Raw genomic sequence first — 16,056 nt, 5'->3', positions numbered from 1 at the left:
CTGTCTGCACAACAAAATGAACCTTGTTTTTTCATGCAAATTAATCAATTTAAGATCTATTTACAATTGATACTGATGGTTCATCATTTTCTACTTTATTCACAGTAGAGAAACAGAAGTGTGGAGTCACACAAGGTCATCAATGATCCCAGTAGCTGGCACCAGCACTGTAACTGATATTTGCATGGGGGAATAGTACAGAGCAACATTTGGTGCAGAGGGAATGCTGCATAGTTCAATGTCTGAGGTAGCAACAAATTTGTGGTACTGCAGGTAAAAATGGAAGATCTCATTCACTGTTTAAAAAATTGCATTTACATCCTGGCTAACGTTTCTCCCATAACCAATTAATTGACAAAAAAGAACAATTAATTAAATAATCATCTTTGTTCGTACAATGTTCTTAACAATGGCAGGGTTCCCATGCTTGCCTACATAGCTTAAAAATATTTCTCGTGGTAACAGTTGCCTACACTGGACATATACGATTTAGAGGCAAAATCATCAAGAAAAATGTAATCTAAGATCGATAGCAGACAAACAGATATAATTTTCATTTGCTGTTGAATTCTGACAAGTGTAACATTTTTGTTAATTGTTACAGCCATTTAATTTAATAAATGATAATTCAATTCAATGAAAAGTCATTTAAGTCATACAAAACAGACATTCAGCTAATCCGTAGTAGAATACAATGTGCTGGAGTAATTCAACTGATCAGGCAGCATTTCTGAAAGACATGGATAGGCAACGTTTCATTCAGGCCCCTTCTTTAGTCTGACCCGCTAAGTTAACCAGCACTTTGTGTTCCACGCAAGATTCCAGCACCTGCAGTTCCTTGTGTCTCCATTCAGCTCATCTAATCCAGTTTTCCAATTAGCAGACCCAGAGAGGTGGTGCCTCCACAAATTTGACCTCTTTTTCAGTAAACACACGTGCTGCAGTGTCAGGAGATTGCAATGGGTTTTTTGTTTACTTTATAAACTAGTACTACCAGTTTGACAATCAAATACCTGTACTTTGATAATTGTAAATGAAGACGCCCCATGCAAATTTCTTACTTTGAGATCATTAGAAATAATCAAGTCACCCTTAACAAGTATTCTTATTCAAAAAATTTATTAAACACATAATGAAAATAACATCTCGTACAAAACTGAGCAAGTTTGTCTGCAAAATAATATGCAGATAGTTTCTGAGAACAGGGTTATTAAATATGGGGTTTTATTTTATTTTATTTTTTAAATAGAGTGAATATAAAAAGACAGTTGTCAACCAGTCACTGAAAAAGTCAAACTTTCATGAGATCTGTTGTGTTACACTAGAGTACACATTCAACCATTTAGGTTCCATAGGCTTTCATATATTTTACCTTTCAGAGGCCCTATAATGGAAGAGGACACAAATTGAATGATAAAAGTTGAAAAACTGTGTGCTCGTGTAACTGTTTACTGAAAGTGTAGAATAAATATAAGAGCAGCAGAAGTGGTATTTACCACCAGCAATTGGGAACAATAGCATAGAGCAATTGGGACCATGCTTTAGTTACATATTTACAGATAATCAGATAGAAAAGGCTTTGCTCTCTCAAGGTGTTAACTTTCACTTAGGAACAACAGCTCTTCTCTGCTACATTGTCCAGTTGGCCTTTCATGAAGCGTGGGCATCTATTCTTAGTCTTTCTAGTTGTAATTAATTGATTGCCAGCCAAACAAATTTCAGAAACGGTAAATTTCCCATTAAATCTCTTGGATTGCATCAGGGTGCATTTAACCATTGATAAATTCTGCCCAGATTATAAAAGCTCAGTTTTAGATCTCTGAATCTGTTAAAGCTACATTTACATTTCAGGGCTACGTACAAGATAGAGACAGTGCCTGTTCACGATGGAGGTGTTTGCAGATACACAAGAAAGGAGTTTCCTAACTTGAGTGCAAAGCAATAGTTTACGAAACAAATGAGTGCATATTTAGTATTGCAGAAGTTGTTTAATGAGAACAGAAGGTTTATGGGCAACTCAATTAGTCTGTCTCGGAAATATTGGAGTTTTAGATGGATTTTTATATCTTGGTTTGTGATTTATGATAACCGTGTAGATATCACCAAGTTTAGACTTGGCTGGAATAGTATCAACAGTTCGTATCCATTATACCCAATTGTTGCTGCTAAGATTGGAGAAGCCTTTGGTGTACTCAAAAATAAATACAGCTGTTGGTCCCAATTGAATTAAATCTGGTGAGTTCAAGAGAATGCCATGGCTATGTTAGTGCAATTTTATTCTTTTTGTATATGGTGTAGGAGCAATATGAACAATATTAAAGCAAGAAGTCTTCATACCAAGAGTTGGATGACATGGTAATGATCAATAATTGGAGGTCTTTTTCGATCAGCTCCATTTTATGTGGGATTTTTCATTAAAAAACCAAGACTAGATTAATTTAAGCCAATGACCTTAAAATCCATTGAAAGGGCTTTCTAGCATCTACCATGGGCTGTAGTCAAAATAGATTGAAAATGTAGAGTCAAAAGAACCGCAAGTCTCTGGCTTTGATGATTTATCCAAAGCTTGCGATGAGGTTAGTCAAAGTAATAAAAGCTTTATGTCATATGAAGATCAATAAGCAATTTATTGATCTTATTATGCACCTTAACTTGAATTTAATTACTATGAACAAGGGCATAGAAGTGAAGACTGAGCCCATTCCTATCAGGAGGGTGAAGCAGGGAGACTCATTCTTCAGTATTTAATACGTCAGGAATGTGACATACTGAAACAATGGACTCATTTGGACTTTTCCAAATGAGCATTTCTCAGCAGGACATATGATGTGTCAAAACCTTGACGTGCAAAAATTGGTTTGAAAATTAATACAAAAAAGATGGGCATTTTTGTTGTTACATAGTTTCTAAAAGTAAGAACTTCATATTTAATGAAACAAAAACTGGAAAATGAGTAATGCTGAAGTGAATTTTATTGTTTAATGACCCTTTGAGAAACGCGTGTTCCTTGGTGGATTCTTGGATTGGCTTATTAGAAATTGTTTGTACAGGTCCACTACTGATTTTTCAACAGCTGATGGTCGAACACCTCCTTTGATCAGGACAAAATTACGAGAGCGCATTTGAAATCCCCCCCCCCCCCCCCCCCAAATTGTGTCAGCTAGGCTGGGTGAGGCAGCCAACCTCTACCGTATTGGGGCTGAACTTCTGATCGGAGGATCAAATTTTCCCCCTGTGGCCAGGGCTCTGGAACTCCAGCCTAGCTAGTGCCAACTTCCGAGGCCGACTTTGCAGGCCCCTTGCACACCGTTTGAATCCTGGGGCCGTGACCTCTATGGCCCAGCAAACTGGATAATTTGGCATGGCTCTGAAACCAGAAAATCAGTGGTGGACCTGTACGAGAAACAGATTATGATTCCTTATTTTTAATGATCCCATTGGAAAAATGATGGCTCTTTGACAGCAGGACTCCCGAAACTCATCTGATTTGTGTATTTTGTGAAATCTCACAAATTCAAAAGGATAAAAAAAAAAATCATGCATTAAAATCAGCAATATCAGCTGATATTTTAACAAGCTCTTTGTCAATTATCTATATATACTCAATTTACGTTTAACCATCTATACCTTTTCTTGCCCTTTTAATGCAATAACGATAGACCGAGATTTTCTGATACTTTTAGTTTAAACTGCAAACCACACATTTTTGCTATACAGGTTTGAAAGTCAGGTTCTTTAAATAGAGACAATTGTCAGAAATGCCTTTTCTTGTTATTCACAAAACATTAACTATTGCACCAGACCAGGCCTCAGGCTTTAATGAGCAAGTGTTTTTTTTAATCAAATGAACACAGAATTGAGCTTTAAACCCATTAAAGAAACTGTCATTTAACACCAACAATAAAGACCAATTTTGCAAAAAAAGTCTCCAGAATGAAATGTTAATAATGCAAGTCTAAAAACCTCCCCAGGGGCACATGATTACATTTTACATGCTCCTCACTATCTCTTGTTACACTTTATGAACTTGTAACTTTCATCTGAAACACTTCTATGACAAAGGAGAACCAAGTAAAAGTAATGTTTATACAACAGCAACAAGGTACAAGTTGTTAACTTTGTACAATGGCGGTAGAATGGTATACAACACCCCACCCCCATCATGCCCAGAAGTGCTTAATTGTTGCAAACAAATAATAATAATAATAATAATCTGGGTATCCTTGAAAGGAGACCGTTACTGGAATGTTAGTACAAACATAAAAATGTTGGAAATGTCCAGCAGAGTAAGCAACATCTCTGGAGAAAAGTTAACATTTCAATTCTATGACCTTCCATCAGAATGAAAGTTGTGTTGGAATGTTAATGCAGTGCTGTTATATAGTTATTAGATACACACAAAACTTTATCTGCCTATTGATGTTCATATTTCGTAATGGCCAATTTATTGAGCCTTCACCAGATGACACAGCTCGACTCAGACGAGAAATGCAAAGCTAGGCATATTATAGAGTCAAAGCCCAACTTGTCAGGTTTAGTTGTATATCAAATGCAGATAGATGTTCGGAAACATGATTTGCAATGGAGTGGAAGATGATAGAAATAAGTAGCAAGGGATCCATTCGAACATTGCTAAGCAAGTGTCAAATAGCCTCTCACTACCCTTTTGTCTGTGAGAAAAAATGAAGGACTAGTCGTACCTGAAACACCATATCGTATTGCAAGCCAACTTCATCAGGAAAGAATTCAAAGCCATTATAGTAATTTAAATTAAAAAAACAGTAAGCAAGGGCAAAATTTGATACTAATCATACCAGAATGCATACACACAAACATCCATTTATTGGATGGGTTTATCAGCAGCATGCCATGGAATATATTGTTTACAAATTAACATTAAACATTAAAAGGATGTTAAACGTGTATGCAAAACTAGTCTTGGAAACAAGTGGACCATCATTTTACTTCAATTTGGTCGAGAAACAAAACAACTTTATCTCAGGTGATCAGACCGAGGGGTTGAGAAATAGGTGGGACTCTATGGCTTAATCCCAAGTGCATACCATGCAGTTGAAACAAAACCTTTTACAGTTCTCTCTAACTGAGTGGCTCAATAATTACGATGAAGCAAAATAATCAGTTTGCCAAGGAAATACACAAAAGGCACCCCTGGAGAATATAGATAGGTGACATTTTGGGTTGGAATCCTTCTTCATACGTGCAGTCAATATGTCTTTTTTGTTGTTTCTAAGTTTTTCACAATTTAATGATTTAAATGGTTGACACACAAATCCTTGGCCAATTCCAAGACTTCACTTGTAAACTTTTAAGGAGCATTTCCTTGGGCGATTTGTCCATAATGTGCACCAAACACTTATCCAAATCTGTCAGTGTCAAATGTCCACACACATCCTAATTGTTAGGTGGGGGTGGTGGTAACAAAAAAGCATCTCCTGCAGAATGAGAACTAAACTATCTCTGGCCTGGTTGAGACCAGTTAAATTGTACAGACAGGAAGTTCTTGGGATTTTCTCCAGATAGTTTAGCTTTTCTCTGAACTTACAGGATGCAACAGATGGGGTAATCAGTTTTCTTTTTACTTGCCCTTAAACAAATGGGCAATATCGTGTCAGAAATGCACACATTGATCAGTTGTCTTAAAATACTTTAGTTACCACAAGAGCATATTCAAAACACTGACGCAGTGTCCTAGCAAGATTACGTTTCCAAACCAAAAGTGGACAAATTATTCATTTTAAAAACAGCTCCACATTTCCTTTTCTCACTAACAGAGAAAGCAGTGAACTGAGTGCCACCGATCTGCAACCATAAAGTGCAAAATTTCAGGAATAGAAAAGCCAATTCATGATTAGAGCAAAGATAATGCAAATACAGAGTTCACCTCTGAATGACATTGCTAGTTAAATTTCTTGTGATATTTCAATTTCTGCAGTTAGCGAGGAGAAGGAACTCAGCGTAGAAATTATAAATTAAAATTTAAAATATATTGTATGAGATTTTTTTTTTTGTTCTTTTGCAGACACCAAACAGTTTACAGTGAAATCATCAAAATGGGCATAATGCAAAACCTGTAACTTCTCAGTCACAATTTCAACATGGTCAAAGGACAACCACATATTCCCGTCCTATTTACCCCAGTTCCCTTAGTATTAATATGCAAAAAAATTGATAGGTCAACATTTAGTCACAAGATGAAGATAAATTATGACCTTTAAGAACTCCAAAATTCTAAATTTGACCTTTAAGAACTCCAAAATAACATACTGCAACATTATCTCAAAAAAACACCCTCACCCACATGAGAATAGTACTCCCCCCACACCACAATGGTTTTAACAAAGGAGGGATCCAACACGTTTGGTCATGGACACCTTAGACAAAGTGACTTGCATTTTATGAATGAACAGGGAGACAATTCCTGGGATGTTATAAGAAACAATACAATCTATTCTTGACTAGTATCTTTACGCTAATGGCTTTCAAATTCACAGTAAAGTATCAAGTCAGTGGCTTGTGTAACTTGAAGCTTTAAAAGACATTTCCAATATTTTCAAGTGAATTTTTAAGTCGAGGAGAAATTTCAGTCTTACTGCAAACCCAAGTTTATGAGAAATTTAATTTGGGATTCTGGTTAAAGTTGCCTCAAAACATTGATGTCTCCATTTCCTTGCTGAACATTCCTTCAAAATTAAGATCCTTGGCCATGAGCTCTTCTTCCACTTCCTCCAAGGCCCACTGATGATCCATGATTTCCAATGCTTCCCATTCAGCCTTTAGAATGAAAAGGAATATAGTTTCTGTAATTTTAGTTTTTCACTGCTAAATAGATTGGTTATTCCAACTTAAATTCCTATTATTCTCCAATTTTCACCCTATTCTTATTAATACTACCAAGTCTCTAGTATTCCACAGTGCCAGTTTTCATACATATATAGGATTTCTTGACAATCACCAGTTCATTCCTGTAAAGTTCTAGGATTTAAACTTATCCAGGCAACAAATTCTCTTAACCATCTTCGCAGAAAGATAGAAATTAATCCGCCCAGTTACAAACTCCTAAAAATGAATCTTTGTAGTTTATTAATAAAAATTGTATAGTTTTTCATCCACTTCTGTGTTTAAAAAATATACAACCAACTTCTGTAGTATTATTCAAATTAGCAGCAATTGGGGCTCAGGATCAATTAATTCTTAATTATAATTAAATGCAATATTGTGTAAATAATACAAAAAATAAGAGCTAGTGGAGAACTAAAACAACATTTCTTGTGGCAAGGTACTTAAATAACAAACCTTAAAAGCTTTATTTGTATCTGGAGGCATTGCCATTGCAGCACCAGTCATCTGTTCTTGCATAATACGTGACTGATCTGCAGCTACAATAACAGACAAAGATTGTTATTGTAATTCAATGGATTCTATGTTAAAGTGTGCGAAACTACTTAAAACATCTGAAAAGACCAACATTTTATCAACAGAGGAACATCTTCAGTTGAAGAGGTAAACAGTTTGAACACAGTAAACAGCTCCACACAAAATGGTTTACTTTGTGCAGCAAATCTCAGAATCTGTAAAGATGCTTTCAGAAATTTTAGTCAATTTTTTCTCGAAATTTCCAAATATAGCAACCAGTGTAAAAAAAGATTATCCTATTTAAAAAAAAAGCAATCCTAATTTATCACATCAAATCCTTAAATTACACCTAGAGCATAAAATCGAAAAGACAACTTGTCTTTTTGACATATAACTTTTGACGTTCATGATTCGAAAGGATCTAATGGTTGCAAGAATTCCAAAATGATATTACATTGAACAAAAGCACAAGGCTGATGTTCCATGATTCGTAGACTGTTTCATTATTATTTTTTTTTTAATTCAATCAGACTGTAAGCACCAGGCAGTAGCATAATTTGCTGACATGGGATACCATTGTTGGTTAATTTAACAACGTCCCACCTAATTTTTCACAGCCAATTCTCAATGCTCTCGAAGCAAGACGTGCATCAAAGCATCAAAACGTCTAAGCATTTAAGTCAGTGATTACCATTATCTTGTCCCAGCAGCAGGGAATACATGCTTCTGAGTCCAAAAACGTTCAGAAAGTACCAAGAGGCAGAGCTCACCCTGAAAAAACAGAAAAGATAAATTAACATGAAGAAAATTGCTAAAAGTAAATATGGCAATGTTCCTCCACTATCAACTTTGGCTACATACAGTTACCCCCGACATGCCATCAAATCAATATGCCAAAATCAAAACAAGTTAATTTTTCTTTGTTTCTCACAGTTATCTCCCATCAGGCAAGGGACAAAACTGATTAAATGGTCCAAAAATCAAATGGTACATCGTTCATGTTTTCTTATTCTTTTGTTCTATTTTCTTCTATTAAATTATCGTTCTGACTCTCTTTTTACCCAAGGACTGATCTAGCCAGGAATTACTTCACAAACAGTGATTTACTGGCTGTTCCTTCCTTTAAAATCACATATGAACATTGAATAAGTGTGCTTAAATAACTGCAAAAAGAAAATAACTGCTTTCAGAATAATTTGAATAAAAATATTATCTTTCATTCTATCTTGTTTAAGAACCACAAATTGTTGATAATAGATTCACTAAGAGCCCACCAATAATGTTTTTGTATTGGTTATAACCTACGCTTTGATTCTCTATATTTTGCTTATATCAGCGATATTAAGAAAGCAAATTAACTTTTTTTATGACTTTCACAACTCTGGTTACCCAACTTTGCTTTACATACTGATAATGAGGTATTTTTCAAGTGCGTTACTCTTGCAATGTAGGAAACACAACTGCTAATTCGTACACATGCAGCATTAACATAATGGCTGAATAAGCTATTTTAGCAATATTAGCAAGGGTTATGTCCCGACCTGAATTGTCATCTGTCTATTTCTCTCCACACATGTAGCATCAAAAATGATAATAGCTAAATAAGCTATGTTTAGCTCAGCATACACCCGGACAAAAAAAATTTATATGTTAATTTCCCTCCACAGATGCTGCCTGACCCACTGAGTTCCTCCAGCAGTTTGATTTCTGTGCAAAGTATTAGTATTGTTTTAAAAAAAACTGAATCTAGCACCCCTATTTTTCAAAATAGTACCATGGATCATTTTACATCAGCCTCTTTTAAAGTCTCATGGAATCATAAACAATTCTCGTATGAATTATTGAGCAAGCTGAAGGAAGAGTACTGCTAAAAGACAGGAAGAATAAAGATATAGGACTAAAGAGATAGATTTAGGAATCTTAATATAAACTCATGAGGATTTTGATGGCGTTTTAAATGACTCAATTGATCTAGCTTCCATTTAAAAATCAATAGCTCTATTGAATTTTCAGTGGAGTCTTACGAGTTATCAGAACCCGACACAGCCTTTGTTTATTCCGGTCTTACTTTAATGGACAATTAATGTAACATCGAACAGGTCAAATGGCTAAAAGAATTAGACTCACTGGACAGATCCCATCCATTGAGAAAAAGCATTTGATGCACATTTTCATCCTCGAGTTTAACCACTTAGTAACCATTCCTTCAAGCACTATCCTCAAACTTTTTGCGGCTGCCTCACAAATTAAGTCCGCCAAAAATCACTGCCTAAAAATAACATTTCTAGTTCTGTAAAACCCTTACCATAACAAATAATAAATTTGAAAATAGGTATGAAGTTCCTATGAAGAATAGGTTACATCAAAATTAAATAATTCAGTCGCATATTACGACATAATTGGATTAACCCGAAATGTTCCACTATTCTGTGAAAGATTTACACTTTTTAGTTGAAATGTATAACTGAGATGTGGTGGAAAACTGAACGTTAGGCACGTCAAGCTCAAATAACTAATATTTAGTGCACGTTTAACGTTAGTGAAAAGTTAGGTTCTGCTTGATTTTAGTTCACATCTGCAAAGTGCAATCAAGATATTTACTGACGAGTTGTTTTAAGTTGTGTATTTTTCAACATACCAGGAAGCATCCAGTGAGAGTAGTTCAATTCCCTGCTGTAACATGGGCTTAAAACGTAATGTCAGAGGAAAGGGGACCTTTGCTAAAGAGAAAAAAAAGATAGTATTTGTAAAAGCGTTCCAACTTCAATTTCCTAATCACACATTTGAAATCTGCACTACTTGGTAGTACCAACCAGAATTATAATGTTACTTTGCCACTATAAATCAGAAAAATAAACATCAAAATAATACAATGGAACTGATACAACATTTCAACACAACAGGTATTTTCTGTAAACTGAAGTCAAGAAAATAAGTGGGAAATCCATTTGGTCCCTGCTCCATATCAGTTACTCCAAGAGATTCTGGTAGGACTAAGGACAGATATAAGAATCCCAGCCACATTAGTTTAGTTTATAGATACCGCTCGCAATCAGGCCCTTTGACCCACCAAGTCCATGCCGTCAACCGATCCCCATACACTAGCATAATTCTACACAACTGGGGACAATTCAGTCTTTACCAAAGTCAACTGACCTACAAACCTTTGTGTCTTTGCAGTGCAGGAGGGATACCAGAGCACCTGGGGAAAACCTACACGGGCTGTGCTACCATGCCACTCAAGAAGACATTAAAATATGGTATCAAAACCATATTGGGACTACTTTAATCACCCATTATAGCAGGGAGTGATTAAGAAACAACACTGAAAGATTTCAACAGCGTCTAACCATAAAACTTCTATCTATATAATTTTTAATGAGGGCTTTAATGGCGAAAGAGTAGACACATTAGTGGGGTTTAACAAAAGTATTCAGAGGCCTGAGTGAAATTTGTAGACCCGGATGAATTAAATTTAATACAGAGAGTATTAGCTATAAAGCGATGTTGGATAAAATTGAATTGGTTTCTCTATTGTTGCAGGCGGAGAGTGACCTGAGAGTGTATAAAATTATGAGAGGCATAGATAGGAAATATAGCTGGTCTTTTTCCCCCCAACGGCTGGAAAGCATGGCGTTAGGGCGAGAGAGGCAAGTTTAAGATGATGTGCGAGGCAAGTTTTCTTTAAAGTGGCAAGTTTCTGGAACACGCTGCCAGACAAGTGATGGAAACAGACACAAGTGACATTTCATCAAACACATGAATATCCAAATAATGGAAGAATATGGATCAGGCGCAGGCAGATGGGGTTAGTTTAATTTGACTTCATGGTCTGCATAGACATTATGGGCCAAAGGCCTGTTCCTGTGCTATATTGGTTTACGTTCTGCATGAAATAGTAAATGCAAGTATGTTTGGATCAAATGATGGGACAGGTAAAATTTGGGACACAATATAGGTCTGTAGGTTTTTGATGATGATGTTCTCGTAAAAATGCTGAAGAAATGAAATTCAATGTTGACATGCAATTGGAGACTCAAGTAAAGATCAGCTGGGTAAGGTGGCAGTTAACATAATTAGGATTTGAATACAAAATTAGGTCTGGTTCCCAATTCTACATGAAGAGGATGCTGCAAGTTCTGGATTAATAGCAAGACCTGTAACAAGAGAATTAAATGTATAGCTTCAGTTGGAGGAAAATGTCTTTATATGGAAGAATTGAGTTACCAGCTTGTGAGTGATGTTTGTCAAACGTTAAATATCAGAACATCAATTATTTAGTTTATTATGTTTAACAGTGCATTACTTACTCGTGACAAAACCGGAGAAGGTCCAGTTGATCCATCCGCCAATAAGAATCATGGGAAGTACGTTGGTGACGTTGCCTTTCATCATGTCCATCACCATAGTGGGGTCTGAAAACAGGAAGTTATAACAATTATTGGGATTAATCTCAGTATTACCATTTATAACACACTGGCTCTTGCTCAGGGAAATTTATCACCACATGCTGTGACTTTAAAGCCAAAGCACTTCATAGTTGTTTGATTGTGTTTAAAATACAGTTTTTGCACCCAACTTTGACAGCATTTTGCATGTAAGACTCCATAGAGGAGACATCTTTAATTGATTTAATTTTGGAAGTATTGATACAGAGTATGAAAAGTAAGTTACATGTCAAGTGCAAAACTTACAAACCGAGAAAGAATCAATTACCGGTCATGGGAGAGGGTGGAACAACCTTTCTTTTGGTCTTCTTGAAAAATCCATCATCCGGATTGTTAAAATAATACTTCCGCGTTAGGAAAGACTAGAAAGTTAAACATAGGAAAATCATCAAAATGAACTAAATTAAAATGTTTTGCAATCCCACCTAGGGGAAAAAACATAAACGTTGTTGGTTTGATAAATGAAGCACAAACTAAATGAGACTTGGGTACATTGTAGGACAGCTGGTTTCTGGCTAGAACTGGCACTACAGATGATTGTATCCAGGACACAAATTTCCTGTGGGCTAAGACCCCAATTTCTTCCGAGTTATTTATAATTTGAGGGAATGGGAGATGTGGAAGGTAAAAAGGATTTCCTCCGCTTCTCCATATAATTTCTTGAATGGCCAACTGGAACACAGCACTGGTACAGTATGAATGTAATAACAAGGAACTGGAGATGTTGGTTGATACCAAAGAAAGATAAAATGTTGGAATAACTCAGTGGGTGAGGTAGCATCTCTGGAGAAGATGGGTGTCGTTTCGGATCGTGACCCTTCTTCAGACTGATTGGCTGAAGAAGGGGGGGGGGGGAAGAAAGATGGAAAAGAGGAGAGGCAGGACAGAGCTTGGTCAGTAATAGGTGAACACACAGAAAGACCAGTGCATTGATAAAAGCATAAGAAATAAAGCTATCCAAACCGCACTGACAAACCCATACTAGCTGGCCCAATGTCAGAAAGTTGATTTTAGATGGCTGAGAGAAGGAAATAATTACCTGTTTTGGAATATATCTTCCATTTTCTCTCAAAATTCTACTTCTGATCAGAATTTGACTGCAATAGAAAATACATTCACTTTTAACACTCAAGAAGTAAATGGAAATTATAGCAGATGGGTTAACATTCAAGTAGTTTGATAATCTGCATTCGAACAGAATTGATTGTTGCATATATGGAATACGCCAACTTGAAAGTAACATTTATAACAAAACCTTTGTATGTAGCAGACAAATGCAAAGCTATGTACCAAAAAGCTGCTTGGTTGTTTAAGGAGAAGCCATAGTCCATGAGGAACAGTCTTAAATATGCACGTGGCAACATCAGCAATACTACCTGTTAACCTTCATTAAATGGTGATTGACACTTTAGTTTGCATTTACTCCATCTGGTGGTTATTTTGTACAATTATTTCACTTGAGCACGATCAAACAGCAGAAAACCACGCTATCAATTACATTTATAGAATCTCCCTCTAAACATTAAATCATGGAGTAACACAGAATGGGAACTTTGGCCCAACTTGTCTAGGCTGACCAAGATGCCTATACAAGATAGTCCTATTCATCTCCATTTGGTCCATATCCCTATAACACTTCCCTTCTCAGCACCACTGAAATAATGCCTCTTCCAGTTGTATACCCCAATCTCCAAGATTACGAGGAAAGCAAATGATAGGGAGAGGTCAGAAATTACTGGGAATAGGAAGAATCCACTGCAGATGACTCTGACTATGACTCGAGATAAACAAGGTAACAAACAATATCCACCCAGTAGAAGGGCCACTGGAGAATAACAATTGATTGCATGAAAGGCCGTGATGGCTCAGAAAGATAATCTTATTACAGTTCACTTAGGATACCATTAATGATTTTTATCGCTACTTACATTGAGTGACATGGGTAAAAATCTGAATCAGGAAAGGAGCGAGATGAAGGCAGATTTAAAGGAGAGGAAAACAATATTTGACAAAATAAAAACGATAACTTAAAAGGCAGCATGGGGTTTTGGAAACAGTCAAAATATTTTTAATGAGGCAATTGGTTTAATGGAGGGGGAAGCGGGGGCTATAGAGGAAGTAGCACTCATAGACAACCTAAACTAATGGGCAGTATGGATTTATTAAGCAACCATGTTTAACTTGTAATTCTCATCATTCTTATTTCTTTTCAAAATGTTTAAAAACCATTTAGATCTAGTCACGTTCATCTGATAGCTACTTCCATGAACCAAAACAACTTAACATTATCTTGAGTAAATCTGTCATGATATTGTACACTTCAACCAAATCTTGTCTCAACTTCTCCTCCAAAACCAATCCCCAAAGAGAACTATGGTTTCTTCAGTTTCTCCACACTTACCTTGCGTCATGTATCCTTCACCCGCAGAACCAATCCAATAAACTATTTCTCGGACTTTCTTAAAGAGCACGCTTCAGAATAGACAACATTTAATTGTGGCCTTCCTAGCTATTTTACAAAAGGTTTAACTTAGTTTCCCTGTTTTCGTTCTACTTGCTTCTTTAATGAACCCCCAATTCTTATCAACTAGTCTTTTGGCATGTTTTGACAGTTTCAAGTATTTATGCAAATGTATACTCGGTTCTTATACACTTGCACACCATTTGGAACTCTGCTATTTTCTTCAACATTATTTTTGTCACAGTGCATCACTTTAGCAGTTTTCCATATTCATTTTTTTCTGCCACTTTAACCAGCCTATTATTATTCTCCTAACTGTTTCTCATATTTCCAAGGTTTTTAGTCATCCAGTGAATTTGTCTGAAGTACGCATTATCCTAGATGTTCTTCACTCACATTAAACCAGGATACAAAAGCTCACTAATGGCTGTGTTTGCTATTAATCACTGGTCAAACTCAATAAGTAAACTGCTTCTGAAATGACAGGTCTAAGAAACTTCTACAGACTCTGTCGATTCAGTATCTACATCTGTTGAAAACTTAAATAAAAATTTATCACCTTTGCAAGTTATAAACAGTGAAACTAAAACTCTCAATTCAAACAACAGACTCCAAAATTAAGCTAGAATATTAGGGTAAAAAAATTATATATTTTTTCATAATTCAAAGAACGACTGAAAAGTGATGCATAACTCTAGCTGATACTTGACATTGAGGCAGCTTCTCTCATATACAAGTTTGTTTTTTTTAAACTACTCACATTTATTACTGTAGAACATAAATTCTACAATCTGTTTCAAATATAATTGCAGAAAAAAAAGTCACAGCCATGATCATAAGGTGAATAATCACCCAAAGGAACCCAACTTGCTTTCAAAACAATAACAGTCCTCAGATGGAGACACAAGGGACTGCAGATGCTGAAATCTTGAGCAAAACACAAATCACTGGAGAAACCTAGCAAGTCAGGGAACATCTGGGGAAGGAAATATACAACAACCCTTCTTCCTGATCCAAAATATCACCTGTCCATTTCCTCCCCAGCTGCCAAAAGATCTCAGATATGGCATGATTAATCTCCATCCTTCAGTTGAGCATCGCGTGTGCACATAATTCTTTCTTTCAGCATTGTTCCTGTAAGGTGATCTCATTTTCCCTGGAATCCAAACCAACGTGAAACAACTGGTAACAGGTACTATCAGAGTCCAACAAGCAGATTTTCCTCTACTTCAACCCTTTGCATATGTTATGGCATATGCTCAGTGGGTTAGAAATGAGAGATTACAAAGAAATTATAATTAAAGAATGAATTAAAAATGCAAAAGCTGGATATGTTGAGAAGGATAAATACGCATTTACAAACGCCATACTAAGCAGATTTACGATACAAACGTATTTACTACAAAACAAAATGACAAATCCTTCTACAGCCCTTGGGGGAGATGGTCTCCATGGAGATGGTTATTACTGGATGAATAGTTTTCTCTACCTGTCCGAAACTTGCTCCTCCGTGAGCTTCTTGTCGCTCTGTAGGAGGATGGAGATGTAATGCCTGATCAGCCCCACGAAGAAAGTGATAAAGACAATGGGCAGAACCACCCAGAGCCTGATGTTGGAATCCAGCAACAACTCCGGCTCCGCCATCTTCAGCAGGAAATGACGCCACCACGCACACTCTTGTGTTCGCGGAGCGTAAACCGGGTGACGTCAGTACGTTGAGGCACGCTGCTGATCCTTCAGGTCACACGTACTCTCCCTTGCCCTTGCAATGAA

The 16,056-nt window shown here is 36.4% G+C and overlaps 1 protein-coding gene across 2 annotated transcripts; it reads right to left on the bottom strand.

Annotated features, from left to right (window-relative positions):
- Nucleotides 1-1,102: 1,102 nt before the first annotated feature.
- Nucleotides 1,103-15,968, bottom strand: emc3 (ER membrane protein complex subunit 3). Of its 2 annotated transcripts, XR_008724763.1 has the most exons (9): nucleotides 15,773-15,968; nucleotides 12,862-12,919; nucleotides 12,091-12,184; nucleotides 11,685-11,789; nucleotides 10,013-10,094; nucleotides 8,066-8,145; nucleotides 7,315-7,397; nucleotides 6,261-6,792; nucleotides 1,103-6,230 (listed from the first exon to the last, which is right to left on the bottom strand). XR_008724763.1 is itself a non-coding variant. In XM_055648027.1 (8 exons), exons 1-8 carry the CDS (start codon nucleotides 15,925-15,927, stop codon nucleotides 6,664-6,666), a joined length of 786 nt encoding a protein of 261 aa, XP_055504002.1. In that variant the 5' UTR covers nucleotides 15,928-15,968; the 3' UTR covers nucleotides 1,103-6,663. The 2 variants fall into 2 exon arrangements, 1 of the variants encoding a protein (XP_055504002.1); XM_055648027.1 differs by having other exon boundaries at nucleotides 1,103-6,792.
- Between the last annotated feature and the right edge of the window lie 88 nt (nucleotides 15,969-16,056).

The sequence above is a fragment of the Leucoraja erinacea genome, chromosome 16 (genome assembly GCF_028641065.1).
Source record: "Leucoraja erinacea ecotype New England chromosome 16, Leri_hhj_1, whole genome shotgun sequence".
Classification (NCBI taxonomy): Eukaryota; Metazoa; Chordata; class Chondrichthyes; order Rajiformes; family Rajidae; genus Leucoraja; species Leucoraja erinaceus.
The sequence above is the reverse complement of the archived record's forward strand: the minus strand, read 5'-3'. Positions and strand labels throughout refer to the sequence as shown.